At 34.3% G+C, this 24,706-nt stretch overlaps 1 protein-coding gene across 1 annotated transcript in view; it reads right to left on the reverse strand.

The window, feature by feature from the left end:
* Positions 1-985: 985 nt before the first annotated feature.
* The window catches only part of LOC145256084 (uncharacterized), a 767,766-nt gene continuing 744,045 nt past the window's right edge, over positions 986-24,706 (reverse strand). Inside the window, exons 13-16 of the mRNA XM_080114670.1 lie at positions 24,316-24,651; positions 17,155-17,310; positions 10,491-10,642; positions 986-3,745 (exon numbers count right to left, since the gene is read on the reverse strand). Of these exons, the coding sequence (XP_079970796.1) occupies positions 1,750-3,745; positions 10,491-10,642; positions 17,155-17,310; positions 24,316-24,651 (2,640 nt within the window). The 3' untranslated portion in view covers positions 986-1,749. The remainder of the gene's footprint in view (positions 3,746-10,490; positions 10,643-17,154; positions 17,311-24,315; positions 24,652-24,706) is intronic.

Consider the following 24,706-nt stretch of genomic DNA (forward strand, 5'->3'; position numbering starts at 1 on the left):
AGCAATACAAATAATAATAATGATAATAATAATAATAATAATAATAATAATAATAATAATAATAAAATTAAATATGTTTTGTTAAACAAAATTAACAAAAGAAAAGACCACCAATAAAATGTGTAAAATGAAAATATTATATACAATTAAAGTTAAAATAAACCAACAGAAAGGCAGGAAGGCTTTACCCGAGAACAGAGTTTTGTTTCAAATGTACAGTTTAATAAAACGCAGTTAACTAATAATTTAAGAGGGAGAATAAACAAAACAAGTTCCCAGCAAGAGGTTCGAAACCTTTTTGTTTTTCGTTCTTGTACAATCAGCTAACCATTCGTACTTTTACTATTTTTCGCTTCATGAAAAATAGCTTATTCCGTACAATGGCTCTTCCCAATTCCCGTAAGTTAACTCTCTTAGGATATCATCTTCCTTAAATTAAATAGATTTTATAATGATTTTGTCACGTTATTGTTATCAACTCTTCATTGGATATTAACCAAAACAACCGAAAATCTCCCGTTACGGTGTTTCATGCGCTGTCTCCACCCATCAATGGTAATATATGAGGCAATGTAATAACCGATATAGTAGTAGATACATGAAAATAAAGGAAGCAGAAAGTCAGTGTTTTTTTATTCGAATAAAACATTCTTTTCAACCAATATTCTTATATTCTGATTTTCGGCCATCTTTCCGATTTTCCCAGTCACGACAAATGATACCGTTTCCCATTGAACGTCTCATCCAGTAATATTCTAACAATTACATAACAACATTATAAACATATTATGCTTTTTATGAAACTGATCGTATGTTTTTCTTACAGTTTATTAATTTGCATTGCATTTGATTGATGCAGTTGAATGTCGGATGGAACAGCCAAAGAAATCTTCATAGTCCAAACTTTAAATTCGAAACGAATGATCTGTCTATAACACATGATGATAATTAAGCAGAAATAAATTTGCTTTCATATTCTTTTCACTTTTTGTGGATTTATTTTAAGCAGAGGAATTTTTTAATTAGTCAAAATCTACCGTAGATATGTATTTTTATGTGGAATTTATTGTCGATATTGAAACAGGAATGACGTGCTAATATGGACATTTTGTTTATTCTCTATATAGTTTGCTGTTCATGGCGTACTCGCTTGTACCTGCTGTGTTTAAATAATGACAATGTATCTTTCGCTTAGCGGAGGTTACTTTTTTTGTATGTCAGTAATATTAAAGATATTTATTTAAATAGTGTGTAGTAGCATTCTTTTGTAAGAAAACTACTTTGATATTTTATTTTTTTATAAGTTTCTTCCCTTTCCGTAGTCTGTCAGAAGTTTAAGCATTGAGCTTGAGCTACATTTGTTTTTAGCCCGGATCAACAAAATATTTGATTTATTTAAAAATTTAAATAAGATACTATATGCATATATCCCAATTTTTTCATATCATTCCCCTGGTTTTACAAAGTTCGTTTTAGCATTTTATTCCCCCCCCCCCACAAAAAGAAACATATCAGAATAATTGTGGAAACGATGATCTCCAACCAACGTTTTTATCAGCAGGCTGAGCAGCTCCAACATCGTCAGCAGTAATCAGCAGTATGAATGTTATTATTATTGTGTTTTTTTTTTATTGTAATCTCTTATTTTCTATTTTATTTCATTTCATTTTTAAATGTTTGTTGTTTAACACCTATTGATGATCGTTAACTCCACCCTCGCATGGCTGAAGTAAGATAATCTCATCTACATCAAACGTACGAAACTTCGTACTCCAGATCATCCAGAGCCTGTAACTCTTTCTGGATCCGTGTGAGATCCCGCTGCAGTCGCCGGATCCGAATTTTCCGTTCGTTGTCGATGACTTTCTCCATCCCTTCCGCCGACGGAATATCGAACTGCTCTGGATCCGGAATTTGTGCAGCAGCTTCTTCTGCCAACCCTTCCTCGTCCCCAGTGCTGGTCACACGAGCCAGAGTAGGAGTCTGCGGGTTCGGACTCCGCTGTTCGGGACAACGAACATGAAGATGCAGACCCGTAGAAGAAGTGCTCGTGGAAGAGGACAGCGCTGATGATAGAGAGGATGAAGAGGATGATTTTACTGATGAGGCTGCCGCCGCAGCTGCAGCAGACGCTCGGGCCGCTGCCCGCGAGGCGGCTTTTGCCGCAGCCCTGGCTGCTGCTCGAGCCCAAGTCTTTGATGTTGACTTAAAACTACTTCGAGAGCTCGTTGACGGCTTCTGTCGACCTGGGCTTGCACTGCTGTCCTGTTGATCGACGATCTCTTCCGGAAAAGCCTTGGGTGCTGCTCCTATCACGTAGATACTTGGGATAGGGCTGATACAGCTGGTGATATCTTCCCCATCACCAGGTGTCGTAGTTTCTACAGTTGTGCCTTCGGACGTGGTCGCAATCTCCGCGGACGATCTTGATGATGTTGGAGATGTGGACTGCTGTCTTTTGAGTTGGAGAATCGATGCCAGCGTGAAGGAAGGAGTATTTGAAGATGTGTTGGCAACTGCTTCTTCATTGTTTGGTGCTGTTGTGCTAGCTATAGTTGTCATAGTACTACTACCACTTGGAATGTTTGCAGCTGTAGTGGTAGTGGTAGTATCTGTATTGGAAGTAGAAGAAAAAGGTAAAGGAGGAGATAAGACTTCGGGGGAAGGCGTCGGTGTTGTTGGTGGCTTTTCTACTGCTACCTCTTTTCCTTGCTGAAGTTCTCTAACATTTTTCAACTTTAGCTCTCGAAGAATCGTCGGTGACAGTATCTTGTGGAGGCTTAATTTCATTGCAGAAAGATTTGAAGCGCCTGCGGTTTCTATTCCAAGACTAACGTCTGTAGATTCAGTCGTGTTCGGACTAACTGGAGTTGAAATTGACATAGCCGACTGGCAAGCTGACACGTTTAATAAAGATGGCGACCCTATTCTGAGTGACGACGAAGAGGCTGATAGCGTTAGAGAGCGTGGCACCTTTCCTGGATGCTTTTCCTTTTCGAACCGCCGGGACATGACGATCGCATCCCCTTCTATTTCCTCGGATCTTCCCCCATCTTCAAAGCTGTCTACTGTAAAACGAACTGTCTTCAATTGATCACCCTGGGGCGTGGTGGCGTCGCTAGATTTTATTTTAGATGACATGGATGGTGATGACGGAGGTGATGGTTGAGTATACGATCGCTGGAAGCTAGGTTTCGGAGTTGGTAGGGATTGGGCTTGACGCTGTAATCGTTGCCTCGAGAGCTGCGCCGCCTGTTTTAACTGAAACTGGAGACGCTGCGATAGCAAAGACATCGGCACCTGAGCAGAGATAGCATTAGCCGCAGGGAGATGGGCCGTTGACTCGCCAGAGGAGGTCGATGTCCCTGGTAACGACGGGGTCTGCGGCGGGGTCACTACACTTCTCAAAGAAGCACTACGTCGACCAGAGAAAAAAGCTCGAGCCTTCGAGCCTTTCGAAGTCAGTTTACTTATGTTAATCTTTTCCCATCCTCCTTTTTTCTTCTTCTTCTCGCCGTCGGTCTTGTCGAGGAAGATACCGTCGGTAATCTCGTCAAAAGTCAACTCGTATTCACCGTATGCGCCCGAATTCGGCCGCCTTTTCAAGCCGCCCTTCTTGGGTGATTTTCCCGACAAGCCATCGCCAAACTCATCGTCACCGTGATCGTCCATCTGTTGACGACTGTCGTCCGTACTGTCACCGAAATAGGAGACCATGTCATCACCGTCTGATATGGAAGGACAGCTACCAAATAGAAAGAAAAAACGAAAAATATGGATGGCTTGTTAAGATTTTCGATTAAATAAAATTCAGTAAAAACGTAAAGTAGAAACATACTTGGAAGCATGGTATTATCATATGACTGGTACACACCCACACGCACATACACACACACATATATATATAAGTATATATATATGTATGTATATTTATATATGTATGAATATATGTATATATACATATATATATATGTATATATATGTATATATATGTGTATATATGTATGCATATATATTTATGTATATATATATGTATATACATATGTATGTATATATATGCATGTATGTCTATATATGTATGTATATATATATATATATGCGTATTAAATAAGAATGGCATTTCGATCAGATTTAAGAAAGAGGAGTTCATATAAATCCAATTTTAGATAAACATAATTGAACATAACAAGTAATGAAATACACTAAAAGTTAAACTTTTTTGCATATTAATCAACGTTTCGTCTTTATTTCATGACTTTGTCTAAATTACTGATTTGAGGAAAAACATAATCAATGTTTGATACTACGCGGTGTTTCTACGACGTTAACTGAATTATTTTGTTGTTTTTATTCGAAGGAAATAACACCGTCAGAATTCAAAATATGTTGTGCGTTAATATGTAAACCCGTTTCTGTTTTCCTTTTGTAATATTATATATATATATATATATATATATATATATATATATATATATATATATGTGTGTGTGTGTGTGTGTGTATAAATATAGTGAGTTATGAAAACGTATTTATGGCAATTAAGTTAACTTAAGTCAACGTTTTAATTTAAGTTAGCGTTTTAATTTAAGTCAATGTTTTAATTTGAAAGCATACTTTTAATTTCAAAATTAACATTATGTCATACAAGAAATAAACAAACGATCGTATTTTTCTGTTTGATCATTTCGAAGAAAATGCTTCTCAGCAAATAATAAAAAGGAAAAATGTTTAAACGAAGAAGAAAAACACCTGAAAACAAAAAAACGTCATAATCATATATATATATATATATATATATATATATATATATATATATATATATATATATATATGTATATATATATATATATTTCTTCGGAGAAAAGAATGCATATAGTGTCCAATGTTCAAATATTCAGGAAGTGTATTATCCATACCAAGAATTTCTGTTTTAAATAAATGATGTAAATCATTAATACATTGGAAACCGTAGTGGAAGAGAAATAATGTTGTAGAACGTATGTGTATGCAGAATAATGGGTGCTGGGAAATTAAGAAGTGAAAATATGTAGAGGAAGTTAGGACGTATTGACGAGTGAGTCAAAAGGAGTAATAAGGAGGATAATTATAACATCGCTTGAGGCGACAGGCAGGGCAAACGGAAATGAGAAAATGAAAGGAGAAAGGAGAGATATATTGTAGATATAGATAAAACGGTTGCGAGTGGAAGATTTTTGGAAATTGACAGACGTTAAAGAGTTACATGGAGTGCAATATAAGGCAATAGGATTTTCAACAAAATTGAAAGATTATATATTGTACATTAATGAAAAAGTTAACTAAGAATGGTGCTTTATGAAAAATGTTTGTCTATGTGGTTCTTGAATTAGTAATGTGGTCATAGTCGCTTTAGTTTAACTTGGTGTGCTTATTAAAGATTGATGTGTATATGTGTATATGTGTATATGTGTATTTAGTTCAACTTGGTGTGCTTATTAAAGATCGATGTGTATTGAATTTGTGATTTAAAGTTAACATGTGCCTTTTCAATGAGAAGTGGTTTCTTGACTGTGTTGTATCCATTAATTATTATTTTTTGAGTTTATACTGAGTTTCAATTAAGTATACTTTGTTGCAGCTATTACAAGACATTCTGTATATTCAAACATATGGGGAGAAATGGAAATCTGGGAGTTGCCATTCAATCTCCAAGGAACACCATTTTCATTGTGAGTGAATTGTTACTGATAATGAATTGCGTTAAATCTCCCAGTCCCTAAATACTGTGGAATATATAAAAACACAAAGCTCATTAAAGTCAGAGTTGAGTTTTTCGTGATATAAGCGTTGTTTAAATGTTAAAAAAATAGGTATAAAATACTTTATAAGCCAAATTTCAATGCAATATAATGTTAAATAAACAAATATTTATTTGTTTAAAATTAATATTTCGGCGACAAATGCTATCTTCAGAATTTTGTACATTTCTTTTCTTCGCCATGGTGGTAAACCGAAGAAAACTTTCGTATACAACACGCGTGTTGTTCGTTTGCGGTGATATTTTCTGATGCCGAGATATTACGCTTGACACGCGTGATATGAAAGTCCAAGTTGTGTTTTCTGTGATATAAGCGTTGTTTAAAATAAAAAAATATCGTCGAAATATGAAATTTAAACAAATAAGAGGAATGAGATATAGTCGATGTTGATGAGAGAAGACGGAAACAAGTGGCGATTTACAAATCAATAAGTACATACATATATGTCTATATGTATACATATATATACATATATGTCTATATTACATATTACTGTATTAAGTATAACTATCTTACTTGTTATGTCTGTGACAATATCCATTATATTTCGGGAAAAATTCCTCTTTTCAAATGGTGGATGTGACAGTTCGATTCAAAGAAATAGATATAAAATATACAAAATAAAATAAAGATCATGCAAAAGCAACAAGTATAAACTAGGAAAAAATATTTATATATAAAAAAGAACAAAAAAAAAGAAAAATCTAACAACTACAACAATATGTTAATTACCTAAAACACAGTATACATATAAACCCCCTCCTTACATTTGCTGCGAGGCTCCACATAGCCATTTAATTCATTTTGTCGCCCCATCCGGCATGCTTTGAATCGAACTGTCACATCCACCATTTGAAAAGAAGAGTTTTTCCCGAAATTTAATGGATATTGTTACACACATAACAAGTAAGACATTTATACTTAACACAATTGAATATATATATATACATATATATATATATATATATATATGTATATATATATATATATATATATATATATATATATATATATACTCATTGAGTTGTAAATCGCCACTTGTTTTCATCTTCTCTTATCAACATCGATTATATCTCATTTCTCGCATTGTAATAGCCTTCTGAATCTCTACTACATACCTATCCCACACAATGCTTCAAGCAAACTACATATCAATTTTAAACAAATAAATGTGTCTGTTTATTTTACATAATACTGCGTTGTAATTTCGCATATAAACATATTTCATACGTATTTTATATTAAAATTTAAACAACGCTTATATCACGCAAAACATATCTCCGACTTTCATATCATGCTTGCCAACGTAATCCACCGGCATTAGAAAATATCACCGCAGACACAACAGCACGCGGACTGTATACTAATTTTTTCTTCAATTCACCAATATGGCGAGGAAAAAATATATAAAATTTTGAATATGGCGTCTATCGCATAAAATATTCATTTTAAACAAATAATAATATTTATTTTACATAATAGTACCTTTTAATTTTGCTTATAAACGCATTTGATACGTATAATATTTTATAAGATTCGCGCGCGCGCGTGTGTGTGTGTGTGTGCGCGCGCGCGTGTGTGTGTTAAACATACTCAGACTTGTCCGGAAACAAGTACTACCACTATTTATACTTTGACTGCATTCAAAAATTTGTAAACATAAATTTGAAGAAACTCTTTTTTTATAGTTAAAAATAATGAATCTTATAAAATATTATACGTATCAAATGCGTTTATAAGCCAAATTAAAAGGTACTATTATGTAAAATAAATATTATTATTTGTTTAAAACACACACACATGTGTGTGTGTGTGTGCGTGTGTGTGTATTAATGAAAACAAAAGGATGTAGTGTTTACCTGATATACACAATGGTAAACTTCAAACTAATATAAATAATAGTATTTATATATAGAAAATTTAATCCCAACCGAATTAAAAAAGCTCAATACGCAATAAAGAGTAGAGCTTATTATAAAAAAAGAAAATTAAAACTGTAAGTTGAACTTTACCATTAAAATTTATTTCTGGACTTAATACTCCAAAAAACAATGTACATTTTTGATTGATTAAATGTTGATTGTAAAGTTCAACTTACAGATTTAATTTTCTTTCTCTTATATATATATATCAAATATTTTATATATATATATATATATATATATATATATATATATATATATAAGATATTTGATTTTTTTTAAAAATCATACAAAAAAGTGAGTTTAATAAAAATCTTTACTATTTATGGGAATATCTAAGAAAACGCAAAGCTCAAAATAAAAAAAGATACAGTCCACATATAGGTAAAGTAATCAATTTTACCTGGGGAAAACCAAGCAGATAAACTTTTTATTTGGTTTCTCTGAACGAAACGTCCATTCGCACAAAAAAATTCTTTACCTTAATCCGGAATTTTATTTTTACTTACAGAGACATAGATGCATACACACACTAACACGCATACTATCAGATTTTAAGTGTTGCACGGTCGTAAACCGATACAATATGGTATTTTTTATTAATGCAGATTTCATATTTATTATTATAAAGCAAATAGACTATTGATTATTATATTTGGCTTAGTATATAGTAGTGATTTCCAAATTTAAAAAATGTAACTTAGATATCATCATGAAGAATCGTAACCAAAACATATTTTTTTACATGGTAGTCACCACTTATCAAGGCCCGGAGGCCACTCGGGGATAAGGGTTATTGCGTGTACAGTAATCAATGGGATAATATCGTAGTAATCGTTAGTAATGGAGATTTGATAAAGTGGCTTACTTAAGGGGGCGGTTTATCAGAAACTTGTTTATGTTGGACTTGAAGACATCACAGTTGTAGTCAGGTAGGACGCAGGCAAACAGAAGAGAGTTCCACAGGCGTGCACTTCTAAGAAAGAATCTTTGTTCATGGAATCTACGTTTTGATTTAGGCACAGATAAAGAGTAGGGAAAATTACTGACAGTGGTCTCAGCTAGACGGGTGTTTTTCGCGAAAGATTGACGAGGGGGGGACCAGAGATTGGAGCTCATATGATAAAACAACGACAAGGCTGCAACGTATCTTCTGTGGGAGAGAGAAAAGGGCATTCGCCACCGGGCTTCGAAGTCTATTTTGTACTCTGTCAAGGCAGGATAGGCTGTTGTTAACAGCTCCTGCCCAGATATGGCAGCAATACTCCATCCTTGGGATGTACCTGGCTCTTATATAGACAGAGAATTGCATCAGCAGTGAGATATCTACTGGAGCGATAGAAGGATCCTATCATTTTTCCAGCGACCTTGGCAACAGATTTGATGTGCGTGTTCCATTTCAGATTAGGAGTAAAGGTCAATCCCAGAAGCTTATCAAAACGTAGAGCCTCCCATTTCAATTGATGCCAGATAGGGATCAGAGCGTTGATGATGTAAAGATAGGAGCTTGGTTTTAGATGCATTAAAAGTAACCAGCCACCTCTTCACCCATTGCACCACGCGCTCAAGATCAGAGGAGAAAGAATCAGAGGGAACTTTGTCATTTACTGCCTTTGATGTGTTGCCATAGATGGTCGTGTCATCAGCAGAGATGTCAACGAATGATTTAAGTATGTATTTTGGGACATCATTGATATAGATCAGGAAGAGAGATGGGCCCAGGATTGACCTTTGAGGGACACCAGCATTAATACCGTGGGCTTCTGATTTCTGCCCATCAACCACTACTTTTATGAGCCTATCAGAGAGAAATGATTTAATAATTGAGAAAATATTTTCAGCTATACCGTAGCTGGAAATCTTGTGAAGTAGGCTTTTATGCCATACCTTATCAAAGGCCTTTGATATGTCAAGAGCAATTACCCTAGAGAGGAAGCCTTTGTCGAGAGATTCACTAATCCTATGATTAGCGCATCATTAAACATACTCGGACTCGTCCGGAAACAATTACTACCACTATTTATACTTTGACTGCATTCAAAAATTTGTAAACATAAAAAAGTACTTAAAGCAGAACGGAACCATATTGCATATCACCAACAAGGTTATTTCTGCTGAGGTGGTTGACTACTTCTTTATTTAATATAGCTTATTTTTATCGCCTGATCTAAGTTCATGCACATACGAAAATTTAAAAAATAATAATGTTAAAGATATAAATGTATATTCATGCATGCGCAAATATAACACGTTTACTAGACTTACACCTGCCAAGTTATAATTTTGTTTCAATTTATATATTTCCACATTTTATTAGTATTAAGCACGTAATCAATTTTTAAACTAATACGTCAGTTAGATTTTAATTTAGACGCACTCCAATAAAAGTTTACCCATTCATAAAATTTCAACATGGAACTTTGTTGTTTCGGAAAATTGCATCGATATTTTTACTTAGATTGTCTTATTTCAAGAAGTTAATGGCCGTACGAAAGTAAACTGATTTTTAAAAATATGAATGGAAGTATTTCCTAAAATAATAGCTGTCTATTTTTGTACACGCAAACTTCTTGTCTTTCATCCACTCATAATTCTAAACTCTAAAAATAGAGAAAGCTTTTAAGTTCAATGCGTTACCTGGAAGTTGCACAGAATTATAAAATTGTGAGATATATTCTCTAAAACTGTATAATTAATTTAACGTCACAAACTTAAAATAATTAAAACAAAGAAAATGAACACGAAACATGTGTTAATAAATTAGTTTTACCTCTGTAGAACTCCTCCTCTCATGCTCGCTGTAATGACATTAAAGTCAATTTCGCTTTCCGGCATTAGGCTTAAAAGTTCATCCGTCAACCGGAAGTAAGTGATAGCAGGAATTTCTAGTAGCATCTCAAGACGACCTATCTCTTCCTCCAGCTGAAAATTGAGAAATATAAAAAAAAGTACTTAAATTTTGAAGAAATTAGATAATTGCCACAATGAAAAAAAAACGTTTATGTTTTAACGTTCAAAATGAATGATAGGTTAGATAATTTAGAGAAATTTAAAATATAATAAACAAAATAAATTGAATATAAATCGATAATATTTTAACACTGACAAAAAGTAGATTTCAACTTATTTTAATGATGAGGTGTTCCACATATTTGAATGAGTGATTGTAAAACCTACATGAATGATTCGATGTTTAAACTTATTTGAACAAGTAAATCTTATAAACTTATTTGAATGCAAGGGTTTAATCTTATTTGAATGTAAGTGCTTTAACTTATTTGAATAAGTAAATGTTATAAACTTATTTGAATGTAGATGTTTAAACTTATTTGAATGAGTAAATGTTATAAACTTATTTGAATGAGTAGATGTCATAAACTGATTTAAATGTATATGTTTAAACTTATTTGAATGAGTAAATGTTATACACTTATTTGAATGTAGATGTTTAAACTTATTTGAATGAGTAGATGCTATAAACTTATTAAAATGTATATGTTTAAATTTATTTGAATGAGTAAATGTTTAAACTTATTTGAATGAGTAAATGTTATAAACTTATTTGAATTATAACACTGTGAAGCGTCTGATGTTGAATATTAGGGAAATGCGGTACGAGAAATCTAATCTGACTCGTGGGTTTTAGAATTACTGATACTTAATTTATAAAATAATTAAGAGAGCTTTAAATTACAGAAAACAGGTCAAAGTTTTTAAATAAAAATCCGTTTTAAAATAAAATTAAGTTTTAAAATAAAAATAGGATGCAGAAAAACAACAAAGGAAAATTGAATGGACCGACATTTGATATGTAGAAATATGGTATCGAATGTCAGGTGACACCGATAATTGACCAGTTCAAACACTTGATACGTATGAATGGACGATCAATTTCTAACCGGCGATGGCAAATTGGTATATAAACAGGGCAAGTTGCGAAGTCGTGTGCTTTTTCTGTTGCTGAGGTCGACAAGTCGAGCTGATAGACCGCCGGTCACAAGATGACTGATGTCATGTAAATCAGTAGCGAAGTTTCTGGACGAGAGGCCAAAGGTGTCAAATCCCGTATCGACAGTAGAAGTGAGCCGCGCTATATTCCTACCACGGCCACGATAACGAACTTAGAAAATCAGACGTTCGCAATGTTCCAACACTCAACTATTATACATTTATGTAACAAGTAATTAGTGTTTATTTTTGCTTTTATAACACACTTATACTTTTTACTAATAACAAGCCGTCTGTCTCTTTTTTCTTCTTATGACGTCACCAGTCTGATTGGAGTGACTTGCTGGAGAATACCCGACTTCCTTTTCAGCGCGTGGCGACTTGGATCGAAGACAATGTGGGAAAGTAGGCACCTGATGGCATCACCCATACGACAAGAGGAAGGGCCAACACCCTTTCCAGCTGGCACGGCCGGCTGGACGGGAAGTAACATCATAGAATGAGTAGATGTTTAAACTTATTTGAATGAATAGACGTTTAAGTCTTTTTAAACAAGTAGATTTTCAAACATACTTAAATGAGTAGATGTCTAAAGTTATATTAATGATGAGATGTTTGAAATTTAGATGAGTACACGTCTACATTTCTTTGAATGAGTAAATGTTGAAACTGATTTGAACGAATAGATGTTAAAAATTATTTGGATAAGTACACGTTTACTTTTTTTTTTAATGTCGTGGATGTTCAAGCTTACTTGTTCAAATTCATGTAAATGAGTAGATGTTCAAACTCACTTGACTAAGTAAATTTTCAAACCGATTTCAGTGAGTAGATGCTCAAACTCATGTAAGATACTTTAACTGATTTGAATGAGAATCCGGAGCATCCTTTTATTCAAATATGTTTGAATGAAAGAAATCGGCGAATTTTACTTATCGATATATTTCTTCACTTTTTTATTCTCTCCATATTTTTTTAGGGTTATAAAAGAAGCAACATTATTTACACATGAAACACTGTCAATCATGCCAAGAATCACAGTTATTATAACTATAATAAAATATTCACAAATGTAAATATAAAACAAAGAAAAAATAGCAATATATTTGTGTGTATCTATACGCGTGTGTGTGTGTGTGTGTGTGTGCATGTGTCTTTTCTTCAGATTTGTCGATGATTGAACTATTTAAGTTAGCAACAAAACGTGAAATCCTTACAATAAATGAAAAATATCTCCGTATGTATGCTAAACTTTCAGGAGCATTGCACAGGTATGAGTAGCATATATCTAAAGAAAAATTAAAAATATTAATACATACTTTTGGGATTTGAAACATGTACACAAAATGGAGTCATGATTCTATTTCCATTTGATGAAAACCGGTTTTCTTTTTTGTTGTAAACCATCTACTAGTTGGCCAGTTGTGTTCAAATCCCAAGAGCGATAGGATCTTCTATCATGTCTGAAAGTGACGCAATGTTCAACGAGCGAGATTGGAGATATACCGCTGTACAACTCATACTCTCTACCGATCCAAGTTATGACAACAACACCATTGCCAGCATCGTCAAAATTTACCGCTGGATTGCCACGAATAACAAGAACGTGCTGAGTGTGATAAAAAGAAAGTTTAAAGGTTATTGTCTTTGGTGTGGTTTCAAGTTAGAACCACATCATGCTACCTCACATCTTCGAAGTCGGATTGAAAGTTAACATCAAAATGTATCTGGGTGTGCTGAAGAGTGTCGTGATCCCCTGGTGCAACCAAATAGCCACTGGTGGACACTGAGTGCGGCAGCAGGACTCAGCGCCGGCTCACAAGCCCAAAGAGACCCAGGATTGGCTTCAGAAGGATTTCTACGACTTTGCACCCTTTTCTAACATCCCCGCCCTCTTCCGCCGTTGAACTACTTCGTTTGGTCATACGTGGAGAACATCACAAACATGATCTCTCACAACATCCAAGCCATCCAGATCGCCGCCATCTGCAAAGTATTTGCCGAGCTTCCGCCGGCGCTTGTGGAAAAGGCATGCTCGCAGTTCCGAACCCGTATCGACGTGGTGATTGAAGCTGAAGGCGGATACATTGAATAGATGTCATCTCTACTACATAATCAAGTTACATTAATTGATTTTTTCAATAATGTTTTAAAATAAAGCTGTAGTGTTGTTTTCTTTAGAACGACAAATTTATCGTTCGACTGTATATATATATATATATATATATATGTGTGTGTGTGTGTGTGTGTGTTTGTGTGTATGTGTTTGTGTGTGTGCGTGTGTGCTTTATTATAGAAGGATCCTAAAACAGCACTTACGATTGAAATATAAATGTTTTATTAAAATCTACTTAAATCTATACTGCTTTCATATCACCTAGAACTATAAAAAGACCCCCCACCGAAAATACCACTCATAGGATCTTTAACGGAATTCACAATCTTCTCCGTAGAACGATCGTGTTTCATGCAAATAAAAATTAGTCTACTTTTGATTTGTCCACCAAGTTTCAGTCATGAATGTTTAACAGTTTTCGCTTTATCGCCGTTCAACCATTCGTCGGACACCTTAATGATCATTTAATCAGTAAGTGGTATGATCCTGGATGCCCTTCACACACACCGGATCTTAAACTTGCAGGTCTTTATCAGACTATTAACAAGCAATCAAAGTCTAAATCGATCATAACCCGATATATTTATAAAACAGAAGTGTACATTTAAAGTATAGAATTGAACGACGCTAATTAAAAGATTGTTCGTCATTCATAGGTCAGGTTTGTTCTGAAGTGTATGTGTATCTAATGTGGTTTGATTGTTGAACAGATAGCATTTTATTAACACGTCCATGAGTAGGTTGCATTTGAGATTTACAAAATGGATTGGAGGTTTAATCGTTTTAAGATGTCTTAACATACGATTATACAAATTGTATATTCCTGACTAAATAATGTTGCATTTTTAAAATTCGTAGTATATTCAGCGGAGGAAACTTTTCCAGTTAATTTAAATATTGAGGAATATGTCCTTTTTATTTTGCAAAAAAAAACATGCATCAGAACACATACATTTAAAGTCATCTCCATATTGCTGTTCGCGTGTGTCGTGAATGTTGACTGCGGATTCAGAGATTAGGATACAAGCTACAAAGATAAGATGCTTCTGAAAGATCATGAACACCACAAATACCAGTTTACAAATAAGAAAGTAAATAGCAGTCGGGCCACATAAAGATCTATTGACTACTGTATAGAAGAGAAAATGAACTGGTACGGCAATATCACACGATCATTAGGTCTAGCAAACATAACCTTCTAAAGAACTATACAGGGAGAAAGATGGTGTTGCTGGCAAACATGGATGTAGAAAGACAAACTCCCAGAGTTAACAGGGTATGCGCCATGTAACAAGTTCACGAAAGACCGAAAATCTGAAGGTCGAAAAAAAAACAAAACAAAACAACTAGTTATCAACTAATCCTCGGCACCCACAGGCCATCCTGATCAAAAGAAAGATGATGAGACGGTATTTATAACACAGTCTGTAATATTTTTTTAAGTAACATGTTAAATACCAGTGACTATTATAGTATGTATTTATCTATCGATCTGTTTATGGCGTGGTGAACAGGGAGGTGTGAACTGTGATTTTATATATTGTTAAAACAAATCAAATCACATCAAACTCGGTGACCGATCAATTGCACTGGAAGAGTCTGATAGCTGACCCGGAAGTACGTGTATGTGATCACGTGTTTTGGTCAGCTGAGAAAATAGTTGAAAATAGTTGAATTGAAGACGTTAACAAAGGAAGATGGTCTGAAAGGGGTCTCATCTCAAAGAGGAGGACGTCTCAGACGTGGGACGTGTAAGAACTAGCCATCAGAGTAAAGATCGTCGATCGCTCCTCTCTTAGAAGTCATGCCTGGGAGTGAATAAATCATATAAAAATACACAGTGTCTTAGTATAGCTGTTGAAACGTCTTCGTTTACACAGAATCCTTCTCCCCAAGAATTGCTGAAAATCTTCAAGAGGCTGACCAACAGAAATCAGGTATGCCACCTCTATGTATTCGTGTTATATGTTAACACACACACACACACACACACACACACACACACACACACATTAAAAAAGATCATGGTAGGGTTAAAACAATTAAAGAAAAGAGTTAATTATACAGTAAGAACATGTTAAGAAGCACCATAGACATTTAGTGACACGTACACACATTCAGATTAACCTTCATCACATGCGCACGCAGTATGTCCATGCAGACTATTTAATATTATAAAATATTCAACTCCCAATAACGCAACATACTCTGGCATACTACGAAGATCTGGATAGTGATAGTTAGACGAAGCATCGGTTATAATAAGTGCCGTAACTAAAACGAAAGTCCGCTTATATAAAAAAAAAATTGTGGCTCAACATACAAGCACCGACCGTGGCTCTTTTTTGCTGGAGTTCTGTGGAGCGGTGATAATTTATATAACAGTCGCCCTTGTCATTAAAATACGTTGGCCAACTTGTAAAAACGAATTTCTGTCAGATCAAAATTTTGTACTATCTGTGCATGCCATGTTTCATCCACCAACTAAATATTAGATGGATGGTTTGTTTGGAGGAATATTAGGGCGAAGAAAATCTCTTTGTTGGGTTAACCATATCCGGACGCATCTAATAAGAAAAAAAATTGAATATGAAAATGAGCACGAGATTACATGGCAAATACATCTATATAAAAATCTGAATCAACTTAATTCGAAAGGAACACTGGCAGATAAAGAGAGTTGCGAAGTCGGCTGGCTTTTTGCACAAACAGAATGTGGTATCCTGGTGTTTTATCTTGCTTTTATGTGCGCTTCAGGCAGAAAATCTACTTTGGCACCGATTTTTTATTTGTGTTTCAGCTGTGGGTGTAATGTGCATCCAGGAGACAAGCACCCGCGTGTTTGTGTGTTGTGTGGGTGCGTAAGAGAGACGGACGAAAAGGAAAGACTTACCTCGGGACCGGCTCGGCGTCGCCGACCGAAAATAGAGAAAGAAAGATGAAGATGGCGGCCGCCGTCTTTTGTAAAGGATGATATCTCGCAAAGTCACATGAATTCTCGCATTCCAGACCAAACTGAGCCAACTTTTCTTTGACACACGACGCAGACTGTACATCTACAGTGGGCGGAAGTCAGCAAGCGTACAGTGCGAATTTCAGCAGTGTATTAATCGTCTACTGAACTATAACTCGACATAAGTAATGTTATTGCTCCTACTGAACTATAACTCAACATAAGTACTGATATTGCGCATACATATAAAGAGAATAGATCTCTCATTTAAATAATACATATATTTCACAATACAAATTCTACAAATTAATTAAACACAAATACAATGTCTATTTTGTAACAACTGATGTAATGCATACAATTTCTTTTGTCGTTGGCCTTCGTGAGTATTAATCAATTGATTAATAATGTGCTTACCGCAACGAGTTCCCGTTTGTAGACTTTATTCTGAATCTCTGCTCGGTACTGCAACTCTTTTTTGTCGCTAAAATCAAATCGCCGGATGTTGGCTTGTATAGTTATACCACTTCCGGTTATAACCGGGTTTCCGTTTGATGTCATGATTGCGTATATCTAGAAAAAAATAGAGAAATAAAAGCAAAAGTCAAACTTTGTTCAGTTTGTTTTTGAATGCATCAAGTAATGAAACAATACGAAAGAAAAAACTGCACACATTCACAAATGTTCAACATTGCGTTTTACATTCTAGAGAAAGGTTACAAAATTATTGTGAATGGAGAATTTCAACACAGTAGCGATCTTTTGTTTTCAAATAACAATAATGCAAACAATAAGAGAAACAAGTACATCTGGGAGGAGATTCGTGCGAAGAATATGAAATGATAATTTCATATTCTTTATTACAGTAGACGCACGTGCATACATCTTTGTAATTCATCTAAAAATATATATTAAGACAACGTTTCCGAATTCAGTTCTGTTTAAAACTTGTAATATAATGTAAATTAGTGTTATAGGAGAAATAACGAAAGTATTCAATTACTTCTGTTAGAGCATATATATATATATATATATATATATATATATATATATATATATATCAATCAGTATTTAACATTCCCAAACCAATATATGTATGTATGTATGTATGTATATTTTCTTTCATAATATTTTCTTTTATTTTACACGTGTTTCCTTGAATGGCGTACGTTCCAAGATTTATATATATATATATATATATATATATATATATATATATATATAATATTTTTCTATGAATTTTTGTTAATTTTCGCTGATTTCAGCGAAAATTAACAAAAATTCATGGAAAAATATTGAAAAATCGATTTCTTCCTTCTTTCACGCTTGGCCCATTTTTTTTGTTGCTCATGAGTGTATACAAACACAAACACACACACACATATGTGTATGTATACACTCATGAGCAAAAAAAGGGCCAAGCGTGAAAGAAGGAATAAATCGATTTTTCAATATCTTTCCACGAATTTTTGTTAATTTTCGCTGAAAATTTTGCAGATCGTTATTTTTATAGCATATAATAAGAAGTGGAAAAATTAATCCTAAAAATGGTAAGACCACATCTTGGCAAGGATATAAACAACCAAATTGTCAAAGGTTCGAAGTCGAATCCGTTGTAAAAGGGAAATCGTGATCTGGTCTCCTTAGAGCAGTCACTTTGAAGGATGATCACAGACTTATGCTGACTATAGCAAAGAATTCAAAACAGGGGCTGGAAATTCTCTTTCTAGACGAATGAAAGAAATGGGGTTTTCCTCTAAAAGGTGTGCAAAGAAGCCATTTTTATCTAAGAAGAATATCTATGATAGAAAGAGATTTTTCTCGGGTTATGGCAAGAAAGATACAGACTCGTTCAGGAATGTTTTCGTGTTAGATGAATCAAGATTTTGTCTTGTTAGTGATGCTTCCGATGCTTCCGAACGGTGCAATCGAAGAACTGGAGAAAGATTCTCGCCAAGTTACATAAAATCGACACTTAAACACGGAAGGATAATGGTATGGGGGAACTCTTACTGTAGCAAGAGTTGGGGAACTTATTAGATGTGAGAAGTCAATAAATGCAAAGGAATACATTCGGATATTAGAAATATGACTGTTACTAAGTATCCAGAAGCTGAGAATATCCCAGAACATTATTTTTAAACATGATAATGACCCTGCACACATTGCTAAAGTCACAGAAAATGATTTTCTGATAATTCAATTAATGTGATATTTTGGCCAGGTCAAAGCCCCGATGTAAATCCAATCGAGAATATTTAGCCCATAATATCTCGTGCATTGGCTGGAAGAACTTTTGAGAACCAAAAACGAATGCGATTCCATCCTAAGCATTTATTAAAGTAAATGTCTTGTTCTGTGTTATTAGTCTCGTTTAAGTTTACTTGTTCAATTGTTTTTTGTTCAATATAGCTTTTAGTACAATAAAATGTTTTAGTGCAATAAAATGTTTTAGTGCAATAAAATGTGTAAAATTTGTTTGTCCTTTTTGTTTTGCGCACGACCGTATATATATATATATATATATATATATATATATATATATATATATATTAATAAAAATACATTAGTTTGATCTTCCATCGATTCCCTCAGTGGCCATAATTGTCAAATATAACCAATTCTTACCTTGATGCTTTGATACAATTAAAAACACTTATTAACTGGATACAAGACACATTGTCACTACCTAAGTGGTTAGTATGAATTATCTATAGGGTCATCCTTAGTGGGACGGTTTGGTGCGAGATGTTTGCTTAGATAACATTTAAATTTCTGCAGGTTTATACAGTCAAGGAAACAGGGAGAAGGGGAAAAAATTAAACGCTAGCAATTCGAAAAAAAAAACTATTCAAGTAGCAAGCATTCCTGTCAGTTGAGGACAAATCTAGAGAAAATTTTAACATAATGAAATTTAAATAATTTAATGTTATTTAATATTAATAAATTTAAATGGCAAAAAGCGCCAGTTCAACAGAGCAAAATCGAGGTATAATTATGATAAAAAATAATATGGAATGGGAATATAGCGGGAGACACACACAAAAAACCAAACAACAAAAAAAAAGAGCGAGGAGGCAAATTAAAAAGGGAAAGAATCAAATAGAGATTGCATAAGTCCTAAAATATTTTCATTTTGCTTACAAAGATGTCTAAAACACTTAATATAAATGGTTTCTAGAGATTTTAAATGAAATAATGGGTGTGATTTTCTAAGAATGGAGAACAAGTCAACACTGAACCTGGAATTATTTATTAGGTGTTCACAAATAGCCGAACCCTATGTATTATACAAAACATCTGATGGTGAAACATCTTTGCTGGACTGTGTTGTTTCATATGGGAATCCAATCTCTGCAACATCAGTACACATTAAAAACTATTAATAGATATGATGACGCTCTACGTCGTAGTCAACTTCTAATTCTCTTTATTCCCGAAATATTTCCGTGGGATTAATAAAATTAACCACTATGTCGGTTGAATTCAGTTTCAATATCATATATGAACGTATAATGGTGTGGTGATGAGTTCTTATTTGAGACCAGCTTTGGCAAATATTTTTGTGAATTTTCATGAAGAGAGTCTACAATCTGGTTTAAAAACCTGACCTTTACGTTTGTTACGTTAATGGCACCTTTTTTTTGTTTAACAATGAAACAAAAGCGGACGCTGTTTTGGATTTGTTAAAGGGATCAATTCCACTTTACAATTTTTAAATATAAATATTTTATCCTTGCTTCTCATCCATGTATTTTTATACAGTCTCTTTAATTCTCACTTGTGCCTGTCCGTCTGTATCTTGTACTAAATTTATTAAAACGTTTACGAGCTGACATCATACAATATTGAAACGAAAAGTTTCCGGTTAAGCGTACTTGTGTGACGTAATCAACCTGAGGGAGTAATTTGCCCTCATTAGGGAGCTTTAGATCCCCCCAGGGGCCTGGGAGAGGCCGAATAACTACGCTGAGATAGCTAATCGTTCCCGGGTGACGGCAGATAACCCGAGGATTTAAAATAGAGAAAATAAATATATACTTTTTATTTCATGTCAAAATAGATATTGTTTGAAATCAGAGAAATATATTTTGCAGTTAAAATAGATGACAGGAAACTTGAAGCATAATACTGTCTGGCCTCCATGAACTACAAGGCAGAAGTCGGAACTGACATGATGACCTTAGAGCTCATGGGAATTAGTATGTCTGTAAATCTCAGATCACAGATTCGGGAATTGCAAACAGGCAAAAATCTGGGGCTTTCCGATTCCGTGACGTGTTTGGTTGGCTAAGGAGAATTACAAACCCGACCATACACCACTATTAATACGAGTGTCGCGCGGAAATTAGCCATTTTCGAAGCAGTTTCTGAAAGAGTTGTGCGCGAACTCGAGGAAACCCGCCGTTCCCTGGAGACATGACTCTTCTTCCTCCTCCTCCGCCCGTCTGACGCTGTCTTTAAAGAGATTTGAGACTTTGAAAACTTACTAAGAACTGACTATATTTGTAAAAAAACTTTGTACATAAGTTTGTGAAATAATTCTGTAGAATAGAATTCACGTGTCTGTTTTTCTTTCTGCCCGCGGCTTCGATATTCGCTTTCAGCATGCAGGATTCAATGTAACAACCCTAGAGAAGGACCAGACAATCCGAGCCGAGTATCCAGACAAAAAGGGGTCCTAGCCGAGCTTCATTAGTGTGGAGTTACACTTGTCATAGGTACATTTTATACTACAAGTAAACTCTGCTCATTTATTGAAGTTGATTATTAAACAAATAATATACATATACATACGGGTTGGTGCAAAAATAATGTCATTTTTATATATATAGTTGAATGTCAAAAAACGACATTATTTTTGTACCAACCTAATACATATATGCGTTATATATTTTTTCGTATAAGTGTATAATAAAACAATTCATATATATATATATATATATATATATATATATATATATATATTATATATCTAATAATATAAAGCTGAATGTGTGTGTCTGGTCACGAATAAGCTCCTATATGTTTGACTATTTTAAAAAAAACTGATTACATATAATGATAGAAGATGTATCAAGACACAGAAATGGGTATGTTTGATCCTGCAGAACGGTGTTCATTAAAAGTGTGGGGTCTGCGTTCGCGCCTGGTCCACAAAGTATGGAAATAAAAAATTTTTGAATTAAAAAAAAACGTTTACAAGTGTTTTTGATATAGATGTACATAAGAATACTTTGATAAGTATGTTTTAACTTAAATAGGAATGGTATAATAAAATTGTGGGGGTCTGCGTTCGCGCCTGGCCTCCATAGAATAGAAATAGGCACACACTTTAATAAAGACTTTTCATATCTATCTGCGTAAGTATACTTTGATAATTATGTTTCAGTTTGAAGAAATATGGTATAATAAAATTATGGAGTGTTCGTTCACGCCTGACCTCCATAGAATGGAAATATGTCACAAAGTTTAACAAGGTTTTTTAATACAGATCCACAGAATATTGCAATAAGTGTTTCAGTGTGAACAGGTATGGTATAATAAATTATGGGGTTTATCTATTTTATTTTTGCTTTCATCACATTTTGATTTGGTTTTGATACCCCCGAATTCGAAGCTATCTCTTTACAACCCTTCCTTTTCATAACCTATGATACTTTCATAAATCAGAGTCCATTTTCTGTAGGCTGTTTTTGAACCCAATCAACGACGGGTACTTTTGCTAGTATATATATATTAGAAAATTTAAATTCTGTAAAATCAATACAAATTAGACTAGAAATTACAATATTTATTGTTCGATACAAAAGATACGAATGAAATTTCCTCACTCTATAGGGTTTTATACAATTACTCTTCTCCTATGATGGAAAAATAGTTAGCAAAGTAAGCAGTAATAGGCTGGCTATAATTTCGCTTGTCATCACATAAATTGAAAATTCAAAATGTGGGGAAAGTAATTTTTTAAGAAAATAATATATAGATATGTAGGTCCCAAGGATATACAACGTAGAAACCAAGTACGAAGATACATGTAGGAGTATCAAAATCCAAAAAATACATGAAGATTGAATGGTAATCAAAAATCGATGTTGTATAAGCTGTTCTTTAAATGGTAAGTTTCGTCTTTAAGGCAATGAAATACAGTAATATTTCATCCCTGTTGGAGCTGCCACTTCAGAAAAAATAACTATCTATAACTTTCAGCGAGAGCTGAAATAAAAAAATCTAGAAAATTATATTCATACGTTATATTTATTTTAAACATCTGTTTTTTTATTGAAAGCATAAATATTTCTTTTCTGCCTAGTCAGCAAAATTCAGGCCACAAAGCGCGTCTAAAATTTTCAATTAATCACCTGTATGATTCAGAGGAAGATTGAGAAGAATGCTGTCGTTATATGCGACTAAAATTGAGCTGTTTATCTTTACTTTGATTCATGTTTTGAGAAGAAAAGCCTATTTAATTCCGATCATTAAGCTTTTGTGGAAGAAATACTCTGCTTATGAATTTTTATATTCTAAAGGAACAGGACGGACACTCCGGAGAAAGTTCATTCGGACCAAGTGCAAGAAAATCCTAAATAAAACAAACTTTCCCTCAATCAGGAGACCGAAAATCGGCCGATGTTGAATTCCTCAGCATAATAGTGACCCAATGCATAAGATAATGACAACAAGAGAATGACTTAAGAAGAAGCACATTAAAGCAATGGAGTGGTCTAGTCCATCTCTGGAGCTTAATCATGCAGAGAAACTATACAAGGATCTGAAGAGTGGCGTTACCGAACAACAACATATAAACCTTAATGTAACGTTGCACACGTTTACACACGGAATCCAACACGTTGTAGCAAAGTACGTCGTAAAGAACACAGGACAAGTAATAACTCTACTACTTTTTGTAACAACGATATTTCCATATGCTTTCCCGAATAAACTGTGATCATGCTAATTCTCTCTGACCTCTGTCCTCGCGAACGTCATCTATGTCTCTAACGCTATCGTTTTTTCCAACATGTTCTATCTCCATTTTTATAGTCTTTTTTCCGTGACGCCATTTCGCGAACGGCTCAGTATTTGAATATAGCCGCCATACGGGCTCTGTTACATTAAAGATTCGATGAGTATCTGTAAAGAAAAGTGCGAAAAACTTTATTCCCTTGGGATTTGTAAAAACTTGGCAATCAACTTAGAGGAACCATCTGGATGCGTCGTTTGCCAACAAAGGTCTATTCTGCATTACTATTTGCTATAGGGTAAAATATTTACTTTTTCAAGAAAATACAAGCAAGTATTCAGAAATTAATATTTTTGATTTTCTATATCGTTTTTTTTTATATTCTAATGCGCACTTTCAAGACGGACTTACCCCTCTTCTAAAACATGGACCGTTTCTATTTTTGTAAGGTGGAAAAATATAATCTACTGCGAAAAAGATGTAGAACATTCCTATTTTAATAAGGTTACAAACTCAGAACAAAACATCAAGAGATGAAATACTTGTATTGCACATTGGAGAGAGAGAGAGAGAGAGAGAGAGAGAGAGAGAGAGAGGGGTTGATGGTAACTTACCTTTGGTAAAAACATGAGGCAAAGAGTTCCCGTGGTCGATAGGAAAATAAACGTTGACTGGATGGCATAAGAGAGTGTTGGCTGGTCGGTAAGTATATTGGAAAGGACAACCACGATGATACTCATGATGACCACATTGTATACGTTCATGCCGATGTAACGTGAATCGTTTAAAGCTGGGATCTTGACATTACGTGTCTCCCATGCCATGTAAACACCGAACACAAGCATGAGGCCCTTGTAGGCGTATAGGACACCCATCCACTTCTCCAGATGAGTTGATTGGCATCGAGAGAGCTGATAGATATATATTATATCCTCCCCTGTTTCGGATAACTGTTAATAAAAACAATAGAAAATATTTAGAAAGGTCAATATACACGCACTCAAA

Source organism: Euprymna scolopes, chromosome 3 (assembly GCF_053919585.1).
Source record: "Euprymna scolopes isolate OS-2025 chromosome 3, ASM5391958v1, whole genome shotgun sequence".
NCBI lineage: Eukaryota > Metazoa > Mollusca > Cephalopoda > Sepiida > Sepiolidae > Euprymna > Euprymna scolopes.